Source organism: Colossoma macropomum, unplaced genomic scaffold, assembly GCF_904425465.1.
Source record: "Colossoma macropomum unplaced genomic scaffold, Colossoma_macropomum, whole genome shotgun sequence".
NCBI classification, from domain to species: domain Eukaryota; kingdom Metazoa; phylum Chordata; class Actinopteri; order Characiformes; family Serrasalmidae; genus Colossoma; species Colossoma macropomum.
Window position 1 is genome coordinate 8,432,675 of NW_023494795.1, and position 15,803 is coordinate 8,448,477.

Genomic DNA, 15,803 nt, shown 5'->3' on the forward strand with positions numbered 1-15,803 from the left:
CGATAAGGCAAAAAGAGGCTGCTATTGACACGATGTTAAGATTCTAACAATAGCAGAACCCTTTTGGGTGCTATATTAGAACCATTTTCAAAAAAGGTTCTATATAGAACCAAACACAACACATTCTCAATCAATCTGAAGAACTATTTCCCCATGCAAAGAGCCATTTAAGCATGCAAATGGTTCTCTGAATGTTCATGGGTCTATATAGAACCACTGTCTTTACTACAGAACCCTTGAAGAACCATGTTTTTTAAGAGTGTTAAAAGCTTCTACTCTCCGTGAAAAAGCTGTAAAACATGAACATACACAACTGATTTTCTAGTCACACCTTCTGATGTCATGAAATCTGATCTGAACAGTCAAACTGAGTCACATATCTAGAAATGTGATTTGAATCAGATTCTAAACCACCTACAAATTTGGTTTGAATCCTGTTGGGAAAAGCCAGAATTCATGTGCTTTTTGCCGTTCAGACTGCAGAAAATCTGTCCCGCTCAAGTCGGATACAGAACAAGGCCTAATAATACTGGCTGAAATCATCTGATGTAGTAAAACATTAATCAGATTTTAGTTAAACAGTGCTTTACGGGCTAAAATGATGGTCAGTTGTTAATATGACCATCAATCATTACATAACCACCTAATTGCAATTAATTACGCTGAGCGCAATTATTTTCCACAGCTGTTACACAATCATGTGCTTTCACAATCATGTGTTTAGGTCGCAACAGACAGAATGTAAACTGGGTTTTCATTTACTGGGCTGAGGCAAATGCATGTAAATTAAAGAAAGCAGACAACATTTATTTTGAGACAAGTCAAGGGTATTAAAGGAAAATTTCACTTATTTTTCAAAATGTTCATATATTTAACGTTACGGAGCAAAGAAAGTCATTTAGAGTGGTTTAATGTGAAATGGTCCACTGTAGAAAAACTTGGAGAGTTAGAATTGTTCACAGTGGTGGAGACAGAAAGCAGATGTCTGAAGACGCCCTATAGAAATTACATGAAACAGTTGTGAATATGCTGTCTGATGCATGAGACATTGTTTAATGATAGTTTTAAAATTTATATTTGGCCTAAAAGTATTTTTAAAGAACATGCATGGTGGAGAGGTTAAAATAAATGCATGTCCGAGTGATAAAGCTCATATTCAATGTTAATTTGAACTACCTTCTTATGTTTTGCAAAAGTATTGCTTGGTACAGCAAATTTGATTTGATTATCACACACTTGAAATATCAAATCTCACTCCCTCCCCCTTCTTCAATATCACTATCAGTATCAATAAATCTGAGTCTTAATATCAGCCAAACGATATGTCAGTCAGTGAGAATCTACTCCAGTTGTTATTTTTACTCTAATATTGTGGTTAAACTCATCAGTGTATTATTAATGTCTTATTGAGGTGGACTAGTCTGGATAGAACAGTGAAGTCTGTATGTGGTGCAGGCCCTCACCTGTAGATCCTGCATAACTTTGACCAGTTTGGTGCAGTAGGAGGGGGGCAGGCTGCAGCGCTGGTGCAGGATGGTCTCCAGCTCCTCACTGGGTAGTTCGTCAAAGTGCAGCTCCACAAAACGATTCCTGAACGCCCTGGACAACACCTGCAATAACACAGAACTCATTTAGTCACATTAGTCAACATATTCCAATAATGCATTAAATTAATAGGAAATGCAGAGAACTGGTGACAGGATGAACGACTCACAAACCTCTAAAGACACTAGAATAATTTTTTTTTCCCCATTTTGTTAAGAAAAATGCAGGGGTGTGGCTAAAATAAGGCTCCAGCAATTGACTAAAGCTCTGTTTCTGTAGAGACATGAAAATGCGGGACAGCATTTTTCGAATGGTGTTTTTTATTTTTTTATTTCAAAATTAAAGTAATGATGAATCTAAATCTTTCAACTTCACCTTAAAAGAAATCAAAAAGATCTTAAAACAATGGAAAAAATGTAAGTATTACTTTCATAAGTGTATAAAAAGGGGTGAGGGTTTGGCACAGCCAACTCCCAATAGAAGGTATCCTATAAATGATGATTTTGTATATATTCAGCTTATTACTATCTCAGGTAATATCTTGGGTTTAAAGAGATCATAACGTAATCCTTGTAAATAGTTCTGAATACCATAATGTAATGAAACATACATACAAGCAAGTCTTTATTTAGAATTTATGAATGAAGAGTCTGTAATAATTATGTATTCTTTTCTCCGTCAGTGTTTCACAACTAAGATTTGAAGAGCTATGTGAGGAACCACTTTTACATTTTCACTGTATCCTGTTAAGTTTGGTACCTTTCTGCCACCATAGAGCCCTGGAGGATTCTGGGTAGCGAAGAGCATGAATCTGGGATGAGCTTTGACCACTTCCTGTGTCTCAGCGATGAAGAGTTCCCTGTTATCGTCCAGCAATCTGTTCAGGGCTTCCAAGACATCCGTGGGGGCGAGGTTCAGCTCATCCAAAATGATCCAGTAGCCTTTCCGCATGGCATCGATCAGAACACCTGAAGAGTGGACAACACTTTAGATCAGCAGCTCCCAACTATGAGTGTCAGCTGGATGTGTTCTGTCTAAATTATTTGCCTGAAGTACCCCCCAGATATTAAGTAGGCTAAATTAAACCATATTATAAATGAAATGGTTTTGTTGCAGTATCACAAAGGGTTCTTTGAGCAAAGCCACAGAACAGTGGTCACCAACCCTCTTCCTGGGTATCTACTTTCCTATAGAGTTTAGTTCCAACTTGCTTCTTACAGGCTACAGCCCCCTTACCTAACACTGATCCATCTGATCCAGCCAATGAAGGACTTCTGGAGCAGGTGTGTCAGATGGTGGTTGAACCTAAACTCTAGAGAAAGGTAGGTCTCCAGGACCAGGGTTGGTGACCATCTAAAGAACCATGTTTCTCAAAGAGACACATCATATAAAGGTTCTTTTACAATTTAAGGAATCTTTACATTATATGAAGGCTTTATAAACTTCAAACAGGTTTCTCGCACTCACAGACATCATTAACAAAAATGGTTTTCTGATGTTTTTGCAATGAATTCAAAGTTTCATCAGGAAATCAAAAAGGGTTCATCTATGGCATCACGCGGAGAACCTTTTCAGGCGTCTTTATTTTTAAGACTGCATGTCTTTTCAAGAAAGCTGGCTTCATACTTTGATTAAAAATCTGCTCCAAACATTTCACCCACTTAAAACGATCAAGATGTTTTAGCCAAGAAGAATGATTCAGCAAGTCAACTATTAAGTGTAAACTGTAATCTACTTAAACTGTCACAACATTATGTCTATCACATGACATGATAGTCAATAATTACTGAATTCATATTAACAATAAACATATATTTGTCATATTTTGTATTTTTGAGGTCATCTTTTTGTGTGTTTTAATTATTATTATTATTATTATTATTATTATTACTTAACTTGAAAGTGACATTTCCCCTCACAGTTTACCCCACCCAACGCCACCATGAACCCCTAAGAGTTTGCGTATCCCTGCTTTAGATATACATATAGATGTGTATAATCCACAAAGCGTATAAAAAAATCTAATTAACACAATCTTCCCCTTAACCCAAGACACTACGCTTCCTTACTTTTACACTAGAGCTATGAGGCTAATGTAGCTAACAAATAATGGAGGTGTATAGTCAATTAGCATTGTGCTCACACGTCTAAATCATCACACTTTCCTCCAACCATGGTAATCTCAAATACAAGGCTTCTGACATGGTATAATTGACTGTTATCTAACAAATGTACATCATTATGTTACACAGCTGAAAAAAAATTATGGTAATCGTTCTAAAGCCTAAACAATGTCCGTACTTTTGTCCATTTTCAAGAACAAAAACAGCTTAATAACAATGACAAACTGCCTCGCTGAAACTGTGACCCTGACTAAAGCAGTGCCTCAGCACTACCGTCCATCTTTAGCGCCTCTCTACCTTCTTTGAAGACGAGTTTGCCGTGCTCGTCGGAGGAGTAGCAGCCGATGTATTCCTGGATATCCGTGTGCTCGTGGTTGTTGATCCTCACGCATTGATTCCCCGTGGCGGCCGCGAGCCATCTGACCAGGCTGGTCTTCCCCACTGACGTCTCGCCCTGGATCAGCACAGGGTGAATACTGACCAAAAAAAAAAAATAAAAAAAGCAACACAATGTTAATACCGGATCCTCCATGACACAACTAGCCTGCTTTTGGCTCTTATTTGATGAAAAATGCTTTGTAGAAGTGCACATGACCAATGGTAGTAATGGGCAAAGTTACTGGCTCAAGTCTACTAGAGCTGCATTTTATTTTATACTTAGTGTAGAATGAGACGTTATAAACTAGACACCAAATCGTAAACCACTGGTTTATTCATCACCAGAATTTAAACTTATGACCTCCCAATGATGGGGCAAAAACTTAGATACACTATATGGACAAAAGTATTGGGACACACATTACACCTACAGCAGCATTTATGACATCCCATTCTAAATCCATAGGCATTAATATGGAGTTGGACCCCCCTTTGCAGCTATAACAGCTTCTACTCTTCTGGGAAGCTTTCTACAAGATTTTGGAGTGTGACTGTGGGAGTTTTTGCTCATTTATCCAGAAAAGCATATGTGAGGTCAGACACTGATGTTGGGCAAGAGGGCCTGGCTCGCAATCTCTGTTCTCATCCTAAAGCTATTTGATGGGGTTGAGGTCAGGGCTCTGTGCAGTCCAGTCAATTTCCTCCACACCGAACTCACCCAGCCAGGCCTTTATGGACCCTGCTTTGTGCACTGGGGCTCAATCATGCTGGAACAGAAACGGGTCATCCCCAAACTGTTCCTACAAAGTTGGAAGCATAGAATTGTCCAAAATGTCTTGGTGCTGAAGCATTAAGATTTCCCTTCACTGGAACTAAGGGGCCTCGGCCAACCCCTGAAAAACAACCCCATATCATCATCCCTCCTCCACCAAACTTTACAGTTGGCACATCGTAGTCAGGCAAGCAACGTTCTCCAGGCATTCGCCAAACCCAGACTCGTCCATCAGACTGCCAGATAGAGAAGTGTGATTCATCACTCCACAGAATATGTTTCCACTGCTCCAGAGTCCAGTGGTGGCGCTTTACACCACTCCATCTGACACTTGGCATTGTGCTTGGTGATGTAAGGCTTGCATGCGGCGGCTCGGCCATGGAACCCCATGCCATGCAGTTCTTGGTGCACAGTTTTTGTGCTGATGTTAATGCCAGAGGAGGTTTGGAACTCTGCAGGCACTGAGTCAGCAGAGCATTGGTGATTTTTATGCACTACGTGCCTCAGCACTCGGCAGCCCCCTCTGTAACTTTACGTGGTTTGACCCTTCGTGGCTGAGTTGCTGTGGAACCTAAATGCTTCCACTTTTCAATAACACCCCTCACAGTTGACTGTGGAATTTCTAGGACGGAAGAGATTTCACAAACTGACTTCTTGCAATGGTGGCATCCTATTACAGAACCATGTTTGCATTCAGTGAGCTCTTTAGAACGACCCATTCTTTTACCAATGTTTGTAAAGGCAGACTGCATGGCTAGGTGCTTGATGTTATACACCTGTGGCAACGAGACTGATTGAAACACCTGAATTCAATGTTTAAGAGGTGTGGCCCAATACTTTTGTCCATATAGTGTTGTTGCGCTTATGAGAAATCCAATACGAGGCACCCTCTTTTGGGCGTCTGTCTCCAAACACAGGACTTGCTGTGTGATTCTACTGTTCACTCCACAGTACAGTGACACTGAACTATATACTATATATATATGACCTTGAAAATATGGGGAACAGTAAAACCAGTGTGTTCAATAAATCGGTCAATGATATGGGAAAGGAGATACATGGATATGTATTGAGTGATGCATGGTAATGTATAGGGATTTATGGAATGCTGGGAGCTTCTATCGATTTACATATTTAAAAGTGAAAAAGAGGTGCTAAATGAGTGGTGGGGGTAAATTTGGTGCGGAAAAATATTGATTATTATGTGATATGGTGTGGAAAGGTCGATGACCTGAATACCATGCCTGAGTTAACCTCATTAGTAAGGGCAAAGATCAATTGGGGGCATAATTAGGGGGCAAAAAACAAAACGTGCATGCACACATACATAGTTACACATGTGACTATACATACAATCCTCCTGAACACCTTACACATGTAACTGAATGAATATCTCTAGAAGATAAACAAAAAAAAATCTCATCTTAAACATCTGTTTACAACTCTTGTGCTCTTCCAACACTGACTTGGATCTGTGCCAGAGAGAACCAAGAGACAGCGGATGGGAAGGGTGGGGTGGGGTGTGTGTTTACTGATGATGTGATTGGTCTGTAAAGCATCGGGGGGCAACGTATGAGAGCAGGAGTTCCTACCCAGCGGCCACCACACGGGACAGGTCTCTGAGGTTGAGCCGGACGGAGGGGGTGAGGATGTAGCTGGGGTCCAGAGCGGGGTCCATATCACCCTGACTCAACCAATAACCCTCCATCTGCACAAAGCCACGGGACCGGGGCTCTGGAATGGGCTGCAGAGATGAAGCGAGAGAGACAGAAAAAAGACATATAGAGAAAGAAAGAGAGGGAGAGAGAGAGACCAAGCAATTTGGTCCAGGACTAGCCTCAGCTCATATCCAGGAAACTGGCCCTATTTTCATGCTTTACACTCTGCGCTGCACTAGATTTAACTGAATTGGAAAAATGATTAAGAATGCACCAATATGATAATTGTGGGCCAATATTAAAAAACATTAAGTCCACCAATGTCGGTGCCAATACATAAACTTTTATACGATGCAAAAATCGGGACTACATCTGGATTTGCATTACTGAGAAATATAATTTTTTTATTAAATAGGGTTGCAAATGCAGTAAAATTAATAAAATATTTTAATTTTATTTTAGCACAGTAGCCCAGCGTCACCTCAACACTCAGCTCTTCCAGACTACAATAAATGTATATCATCATATCTTGGTGAAATTTAAACATTTGTTCAATACTGATGTATTTTTTTAAATCAATTATCCGCCAATAACAATATGATTCCGATATTATCTTGCATGACGCCCTCTTTGGAATCAAACATGTAGTCGGTGAGTGTTCACATATGAATATTGGGACATAATTTAAGACGATAGCGATAAAACATAGTCGTACTGCTTACCCCTAACAGCTTTTGAAGTAAGTTACATTTAATAATCAAGAAACTCCTCTTACATTTACTCTAGTATTTGCCATTTCAATCCAGTAATACACTGTCATTCATAGTTTTGACTCATAAATTCTATTTTATGCACATTCGACTATGCATATAAATTCAAATAATATTTAAACTGTTTAATCTTTGCCAGTTAAGAGCCCAAGTGTTACAAAATATTCATAAGTGGTATGTTTTTTGTAATTATAATCACACCTTTGGTCATAGCTTTTTTTTGGCCCACAAAGGGGAAAAAAATCAGCACTGTTGCACGTTTAACGTACACTTGGCTAACGCCATTGTGTGAATATGATGCATTTTCTGCAGTTGACACATAAACTGCTGAGCTCCAGCCACTGTTACCTGCTTCAGACACTTGATATTTCCTCCCAGGATGTACTGGTACACCAGTTTCTCCACGAGGGGATGAGAACTGCGGTCCAGCTGGGTCAGGAAGCTCAGGCAGAAACCCTAAACATGAAAACATAAATCTGCTGAAAACAGTAGCAACAGTAATTAACTGTAACAAATATGTAACAAAACAAGTACCTTGATAAAATAACAAAACATTAAGTCGGCTTCAATGTCCTGGAACCATATCTCACCTCATAGAGAGAGCGCTGGACATTGTAGCAGGGGTTGGCCGCCACGTACTTGAGAGCGCGGCACAGTGTACGTAAGCTGTAGTGAGGCTTGTGGCCGGTGCCGTCCACCAAGCGCGAGTTAGCTTCCTTACGAACTGCCAAATAAAAACTGCAGAAACAACGACAGATAAGGCAATTCATCACCAATGCATGAAACTGCACCACGTAAGCTTTACAGATGTGGAGACCCCTCTGGTAGAAAAGTATAACTACACACAACATGTAGAAAAACGTTTTGTAATATCAGTTGTGCTTCAAAGCCCTTTCCCGAGCAGATGAATCTGACGTTTGCAAGCTCGTTTATAAGAGTATTCAAGGAGCAACCTGTCAAAACTTGGTGAAGGACGTGTCTTCAGAGGATGAGAGTGAATTATCTACTATTGTCATCATTTCTTCATCAGTAAAATGTTGATTTTGCATTTACGATTTAAACATTGACTTGGACCTTCTTTGTCAACATGTGCTTGTGATGATAAGTGGAATTCCATCATTCCATCGATTAGTCTTCTGCCTAAAACGTATTTTTGAAAAATGTTTGTGGTAGAGGGATACATGCAGGGTGTTGTAAGGCAAAATAGTAGCCTAGGAAAACATATTTTTTCAGATTTACCACATATACCAAGCCTCCTTCTGGAGATCAACTTTCTTGCAACGTTTCACCTCCAACCCACAACTAACACACCTCCTCCAGCTAATAAAGGACTTCTGAAGGCAATAATTAGATGGTTCAGGTGGGCTCGATTAGGATTGGAACTTATATCTTCTGGAGCAGAGTTGGTGACAACTGCTGTAAAGGAAGTTTCACTCAGCAAATCAACAAAATATGTCATTCGACTGTTCAAACTTTTAAATACATCTGTATGTCTTGTTACAACCTTCAACAATTATAAATGTACAAATTGTGTGGCTAAAATGCAAAAAAAAAAGTTGCGTCAAAAAATTTAAAAAAAGAAAAAAACAACTATATATGAAAAGACGATATTTATACACTGACTTCTTGTACAGTGCTGAAGTGTTGAATGAATATCAGACCTGATGATTCCATGGATGGTGCTCCTGTTTAAGTTAAGGCCTTTGAGGTAATCTGAGACGAGGATCCGTAAATCTGCCTCACTCTCCAGCTCTTCTACATACAACTCAGTAAACCTGTAAGTAAACAAGAAGTAATTACAATACACTTACAGCTAGGACAGAAGCAAATGTAGCATAAGGAGTCTGATTAGTGTAGTGTGGTGTGCCTGCCCGGGCAGGGATCTGAACCTGTCAGCATTACCCACCACATTACACCAACCACTGTATGGTTTATGAAAATGGTCGATAAAGGTGTACTCTCATGTGTACTCCGTTTTCCTCTGTCCCTCACCTGTTGCGGATTCCCAGAGGCAGATTCCTCTTACCCACGTCAGTGGCTGGATTCATGCAGGCAAACAGGCGGAAGTCTGAGTGTCTGACCAGAGGCTCTGCAAACAGAAGTTTTAACATGATTTTCTATTTTATTTTTTTTTACTCTTACAGAGATCACTTGGCACTGAAGCTAAGTGGCTAATGTAGCTAATGAGTAATACTTACTAATTAGCATTGCGTAAACTGCACGCCTTAAATCATCACAGACTGACCTCACATCTTGGTGAGTAAATAAAGTGCCACACATTGTTAAAAATGTCTGCATAATTAAATGTTTAAGCTCCATTCTAGAGAAACTTAAGAGTCAGAATTCTTCACAGTGGTGGTGACAGGAACCAAACATCCACCTCTAAAAGCTCCATCATGGAAAGCTATTACATAAATTTTTATGACAATGCTGCCTGATTTCTGAGACATTGTTTTAAGATAAATTTGGGAAGGATTTGGCCTAAAAATAGTCCCCAACGAAAACTTTTTTTTCCAGATTTAACAATATTTTACTATGATCAACATTACATATAAATGAAGACAGGTGTAGGTTCACTGATACGTTTGGGTTGTAAATAAAACAGCTATATTTGTGTAGAGACATTGCCACCCCTTGTTCCCATCACCACCACTTGTTTTGATCACCTGTGTCTCCTCTGTCCAGCAGCACCAGAGAGCCAGCGCTGCCCTCCAGCAGACCACTCAAACATTCCAGAGTCTCGGGGGCAGCAAGGTTGATTTCATCCAGCAGAATCCACTCACCCTTCTTCACCGCCTGTGCTAGAGTGCCCTACAAACACACACAGATCCACATTAACACACAGCTAATGTTACATGACTCTCATTAAATTATCATGAGATAAAGTCAAATCAGATTTGTCTGAACAGTCGTCATTTCAGTCGTCATTTCCCAAATGTGTCGGTCTTGGGTTGGGTCCAAATTTCATATTCAGGTTCTCAAAGCCCGCCTCCCACTATTAACAGATTTTACCTGCATTTATTTTTATTTTTTTTACCTGTGATCTCATGGTAGTTTTTATTGTTGCTACAAGGCAATTTAACCAGGACAATCATTAGAAATAGCAGGTATTACTCAATATGTTAGGACCTGGCTCGGGTGAGTTTCAAGCAGAATTCTCCTGGACTCAGTTTTAGACTCAAAACTTGATGGTATGTTTCAGGGTGAGTCGTGATTTGGACTAAAAACAAAGTTTTCAGGCAGTTTTCAGATTTGGACCAAAATTTGAGGCCCGATTAAAGCTGGATGTGCATTTACCTCAACGAAGGCGAAGACCAGTGCGGATTCCCGTGCTCGTATCTGCTCCTGAGTCTGACTGAGTTTCAGAGCCAGTGCCTCCCACTGCTCCTGCAGCAATGCAGCTGATACACACACACACACACACACACACAGATAAGTTCAATAACGCGTGACAAACAATAGTATGACGTATTGCTATCTACAAAGAGCTGAGAAAACATTTTGTACTTTTAACTGACCTGGACTTAATTATGGATGTAAATAATGTTTATTTTAGTAAAATAAACTGTTGAAAATTCAATTTTGTCACTACCAAAACAATCATAACACTATCAAAACTTGACCAAATGTTTCAGTAGTGATTGTGTCGGTAGTGACAATTTTAGTTCATTTTGAGCAAAACTCAAAAACACTAGTCAATACATGACACAGCTTTGAACAGTTATACACTTTAAAATTATTATTTTTTTTATTAAAGCACAATAACTTATTGTTTTTTATTTAACTGCAGAACGTTTGTGTTTCGTTAGTGACAATTCTTCATGTTCAACATTGATGTTCAGACTCATTTAATTCAAAACAATGGGATCTACTTGCTCACCATGTGGCCATGAGGGACAGGGATGCAGTCTCACATCCTGCTCTAAAATGCAGGGGTGTGGCTAAAAGTAGGCTCCGCCTACAGACTAAAGCTCTTTGCGTTTCAGATGACAAGAAACATGGGATGGCATTTTTTGGATAACCTTTTTTATTTAAAAATTAAACTTAAATCTTGCAGCTTCACTTTAAAAGAAGTCAAAAAGCATAAAAATGTAAAAAAGTGCTCTGTACATTATGATTTTATTTATATTTACATATGTATTTTTATTTTAACGTGGGTCCACAGTTTGAAATAATTCAAAGTGATCGACTACATTAAGGGTAATGACGAACCCTGCTGAAGTGAAAGAATGCCAGATGCTGCTCTTACCGTTGGGCTTGTCTTGCAGCTCTTTGGTGAGAGCAGACTTGCACACGTGGTCCATGAGTTTGAGCAGGTCCTGCCAGCGCTTTCCCCGAAAGCAGGTCTGTACGTGGCCCAGGAAGGTGATGTTCTGCTTCCGAGAGTACGTCTGAGAGAACAAATCCTCAAACGCCTCACGCAGAGGCAACAGGATCAGCTTATGATCCACAGGTTTATATCTGCAAATCAAATAAAATCAGTACAGCCAATCTTTAATAATGACCAGTTCAATTCATGTAAAATGATGTTATCTATCCAGTCTGAACTAATCCATCAAAACAAGACCAATTCACGTCAATATACACAGCTAAAACCAACCAACCCACATCAGTATAACCTGTCAAAATCAATTATGTAAAAAATTTAAATTAAAACCAGTTTAACCCCACAACAACACATTCACTTTTAAATGTGAACATCGCATTTAGGTCGATCTCATCCATTAATCTGGCAAATGCTAGCCATGTTTACATCTTCAGTGCAAGCCAAAGTGAGACTTATCTCTTTCTGTTTGTATGGAATTCATTTATGGATAACTAGTTACAAACAGTGTTTTTCAAAAAGGAAAGGTCCCAAGGCTGGACCACCTACAAGTGAAACAGCCACCATATCTACCTATTCGCAATTATCAAACAGAGCGAAATTAAAATAATGGCACGTTTTCATCATTCAAAATATTTCATTCTGTGTGCAAGACACTACCAGTAATATGTTTGATCAAAATAATTTACTGTCTGGAAAACTCCACAAATAAAACGTGTTGGGTGTGTAAAGGCTTTTAGGTTTCACATGTCTGAGAACAGAAAACAAGCGCCTTCTGCTGTGCTGTTCGCTCAGAGGTCTTTTCAAATGAAGCGCTGAAGCCAAACAAATTATGCCATCTATTGGTAGCTACACAAATATGAATCTAAACCTACTGAACTGAGCCAGACGTCCTTTCGCAACTTTCATTTCCCTTAATGTCATCAACACCAGCTTAGGTGTATGTAAAATGTTCTTTACTGTGTTGCATTATATTATAAAACCAAGCAAAACTGAGAAACTACATTGATTACTGTATTACATTTTTTTGCACTTTAAATGATGTGGTCGCTAAAACGTTGTGGGCCGTGGTTCGGAACCTCTGTCTTAGACGCTACATGGCTACAATGTTAATAAATAAAATAAGACTATTTTTTTGCCAAAATGATTTGTTGTGATTAAGAATAGAGATCCAGCAGGTGGTCTCTTACTCACCCTCCCAGCAGGTCTGCAGTGTCGCTCTGCTGGTTCATGTTGACCACACGCAACTTGTGTCCTAAACATAAGAGACGATATGACATTATATTTTTGCCTGTTACATCTTAATGAACAAGAATTTTCATTTTATACACAATAATAACTTACACAGCGTACGTTTAAATACTGTTTACTTGCTGAGTTTAACATATTAGCGGGGGAAATGTGACCCGTCCAAAAGTATGGCACATTTTATATTTTGTGTTTCATTTTTTCCCCAATATGGTAAAATCAGCAAATAAATATTGTGCACTAAAATTTGCAGAAAAATGTCATATTTAAGATCATCAACTTACTCTTATTTAGAAATCAACATGTAATTTGACCACACCATAACTGGTTTTCAAACTTTTGCATAAAATTATTTTCGTTCAAACAAGCTTGTTTTGTTAATAAATCACGATTCATTAGATTTGTAGCATTTAAAGTTGATTTTTTGACTGATGCAAGCGATTCCATATGATTTTGTTACGGTTACGGTTGTTGCAGCAGGAATCAAACAATGCAAAAGGAATGAATTGTCACATCACTAGAAAATACAGATTCCAAACTTCGGAATTCTAGTGTATGCCCTGGGTCTGGGTGGTCCATGCGGTCAGCCCACCTGTTAGTCCTGCCAGATACTGCACGGTCGATGTCTTTCCTGTGCCCGTCTCTCCGACCAACAGGACAGGCTCTCCCTTCGTGACGCAGACAGACAACTGCTCCAGCAGCACTGAGGAGGGACGCGTAGCAGCAAAAGTCTGTTTCTCTCTACGAATCACATAACAGAACATACATCACACAAATATGTCTGGAGTATTTATCTGTTTACTATTCATTGTGTACTACCCGTCTGTAAGTAGGGACTATATTCAACATTTCAGAACAATAGTGAAGATATTTAACTATGAAGTAATACACATATCACTGCTGTCGGAACAAAACCTCGTATCTCCATTTTTGCTGTTTTTGCCAGCTTTTGACATAATTTGAAAATGCATGTTGCACTTAACACTGTATGTAAATATCATGATGATTGGACCAAAAGAATCAGCCCAAAATCACTTGGAAAAAAACCTGGTTCCATTGACTTGCATTAAAAGTAAAGCATGTCTTTTCCTTCTCCTGTAAAGTTATCATTTTGGAGTTTTGGAGATTTTGGAGAAGGTTTTCATCCGACAACAGCGACTTGTACTGTAGACATTGCGACCCCTGGTTCCTATCACCACCACTGTGACGAAACCAGAGACAGTTAAGTTTCCCTACAGTGAATCATTTCACATTAAACCCCTATGAATTATGACTATTCACATCTTGGTAAAATGCAATGGTGCAACAAAAAAAAAAACACATATCAAAACTTAAACATACACTATAGGCCAAGCTTTTGCAGGGTAATGTCTAAAGGTAAATATTTCATTTTCTTGACATACCATTATGAAATAAGATGACCTTAAGTGACTTTTGGCAACCTCTGGAACAGCGAGTTTGATTGGCACATCTGTCTAATGTGCTCAGGGGCAGTATGGTTGTCTATTTAACCAGCGCAGTTAGAGATCAATTCAATGTTTATTCAATTTACCAGCAGGGTGCCACTCAGTACTAGGTGAATCTTGGCATAATCCTAAACTACCAGAGAGAGAGAGACAGAGGGGGGGGCGGGGTGGACAGATTAGGTCATGCCCTAATAGAGAATCCTACATTTCCAGGCGTACGGCGTCGCTCTGTTTGCGCAGCAGCATGGCACGTCCCACCGTCACCTCCAGCTCCGTCACACTGATGCCCGGCTGATACATTTGACAGAAATGCTGAGCCTGAAAAACAACAGTAGGGCACATGTTACATAATACTTGACCTTTCAGTATAAGGACAATATTGGTGCACTGTAATTACTGTGAATATGTTAAATGACCGTAAACAAATTTTCTGACAGCAATATGACGACCCCATGAGGTTGCCAACATCTTATAATACCAGGGTAAGATAAATTCTTTCACTTTCTTTCTTAGAAATAAGCACAGCATCCCTCCTCAACTCTTGGAAGCCCAAAGTTATTACTTTATTACATAATTACTTACATAATTAGTGTATTGACAGGTTCAATTCTGCACTTCTGACAAATGTGCTGTTGATTGAAAGTTTTTTCCCCATATAATCAAATTACAACATGCTTTTTAGGGCTTTCAGAACAGCAGGCCAATTAGTTACTAACAATGACAAATGACGACTAGCCAACAGCTGACAACATGCCACTGCTGACCATAAACAAACAAAACAATTCATTTTTGCCTCATAAGAATTGTGTGGGGTTCTGAATAACACCTCAGGTTTTTAGCAGCTCAGTCATTCTGAACAGGGCGATATGTTTACAAAATGAAAAATGATAACAGGCAAAAATACATTCTCGTGCGAGGTAACCAAACAGTCTGGTTCCGACGACAGACTTTTCTGAGTAGCTAGTGCTCTGAATGTGGATGCTTTGTAGTGTAGTAAGCTAATAGTCACCTAATATTAATAAGGCAGTGAAGCTGTGTGGCTAAGGTGCTGCACAGCTACTGTAGATGCCTGCGCCAGTTATATACTTTTACTGTCACTGCAGGCAGTGTCTTCACGCTTTCAGCAGTCACTCTCTTTAGGTTTTACACATCTCTTTAGATGTCAGATGTACCTTTTTTGACGACCATCTCACAAGTCGAAACCCCCAGGCTGAGAATAACTAAGGATAAATCATATATTCATTTGCAAAGGAAATAAAAAAGTGAAAAATGCATAGAAAATGCCAAGTCAATTTTATGTCTTCTAAATCCACCAGTACTTGGAAAACTGGCATTTAGTTGGCGTTTCATGTTTACTTCTTTTCTTAGCAAAATGATGTATAACATATTTTTGAGAACTAATGTATTTAAATTCAACTACATTTGAATATCTGAAAAACAGAGAAGGGACAATAAATTTAATTTAATTTCTGAAACCACCTGACTGCCCTAATGATTTTGTTATTGCAGTAACAGTTAT

At 39.2% G+C, this 15,803-nt stretch overlaps 1 protein-coding gene across 1 annotated transcript in view; it reads right to left on the reverse strand.

The window, feature by feature from the left end:
- mdn1 (midasin AAA ATPase 1) overlaps positions 1–15,803 on the reverse strand; it is a 92,581-nt gene that overhangs the window by 60,101 nt on the left and 16,677 nt on the right. The window contains 14 exon segments of the mRNA XM_036581362.1: positions 1,464–1,610; positions 2,305–2,513; positions 3,966–4,144; positions 6,411–6,562; positions 7,595–7,702; positions 7,837–7,984; positions 8,908–9,021; positions 9,239–9,335; positions 9,913–10,057; positions 10,544–10,647; positions 11,496–11,707; positions 12,765–12,825; positions 13,411–13,559; positions 14,490–14,602. Of these exon segments, the coding sequence (XP_036437255.1) occupies positions 1,464–1,610; positions 2,305–2,513; positions 3,966–4,144; positions 6,411–6,562; positions 7,595–7,702; positions 7,837–7,984; positions 8,908–9,021; positions 9,239–9,335; positions 9,913–10,057; positions 10,544–10,647; positions 11,496–11,707; positions 12,765–12,825; positions 13,411–13,559; positions 14,490–14,602 (1,938 nt within the window).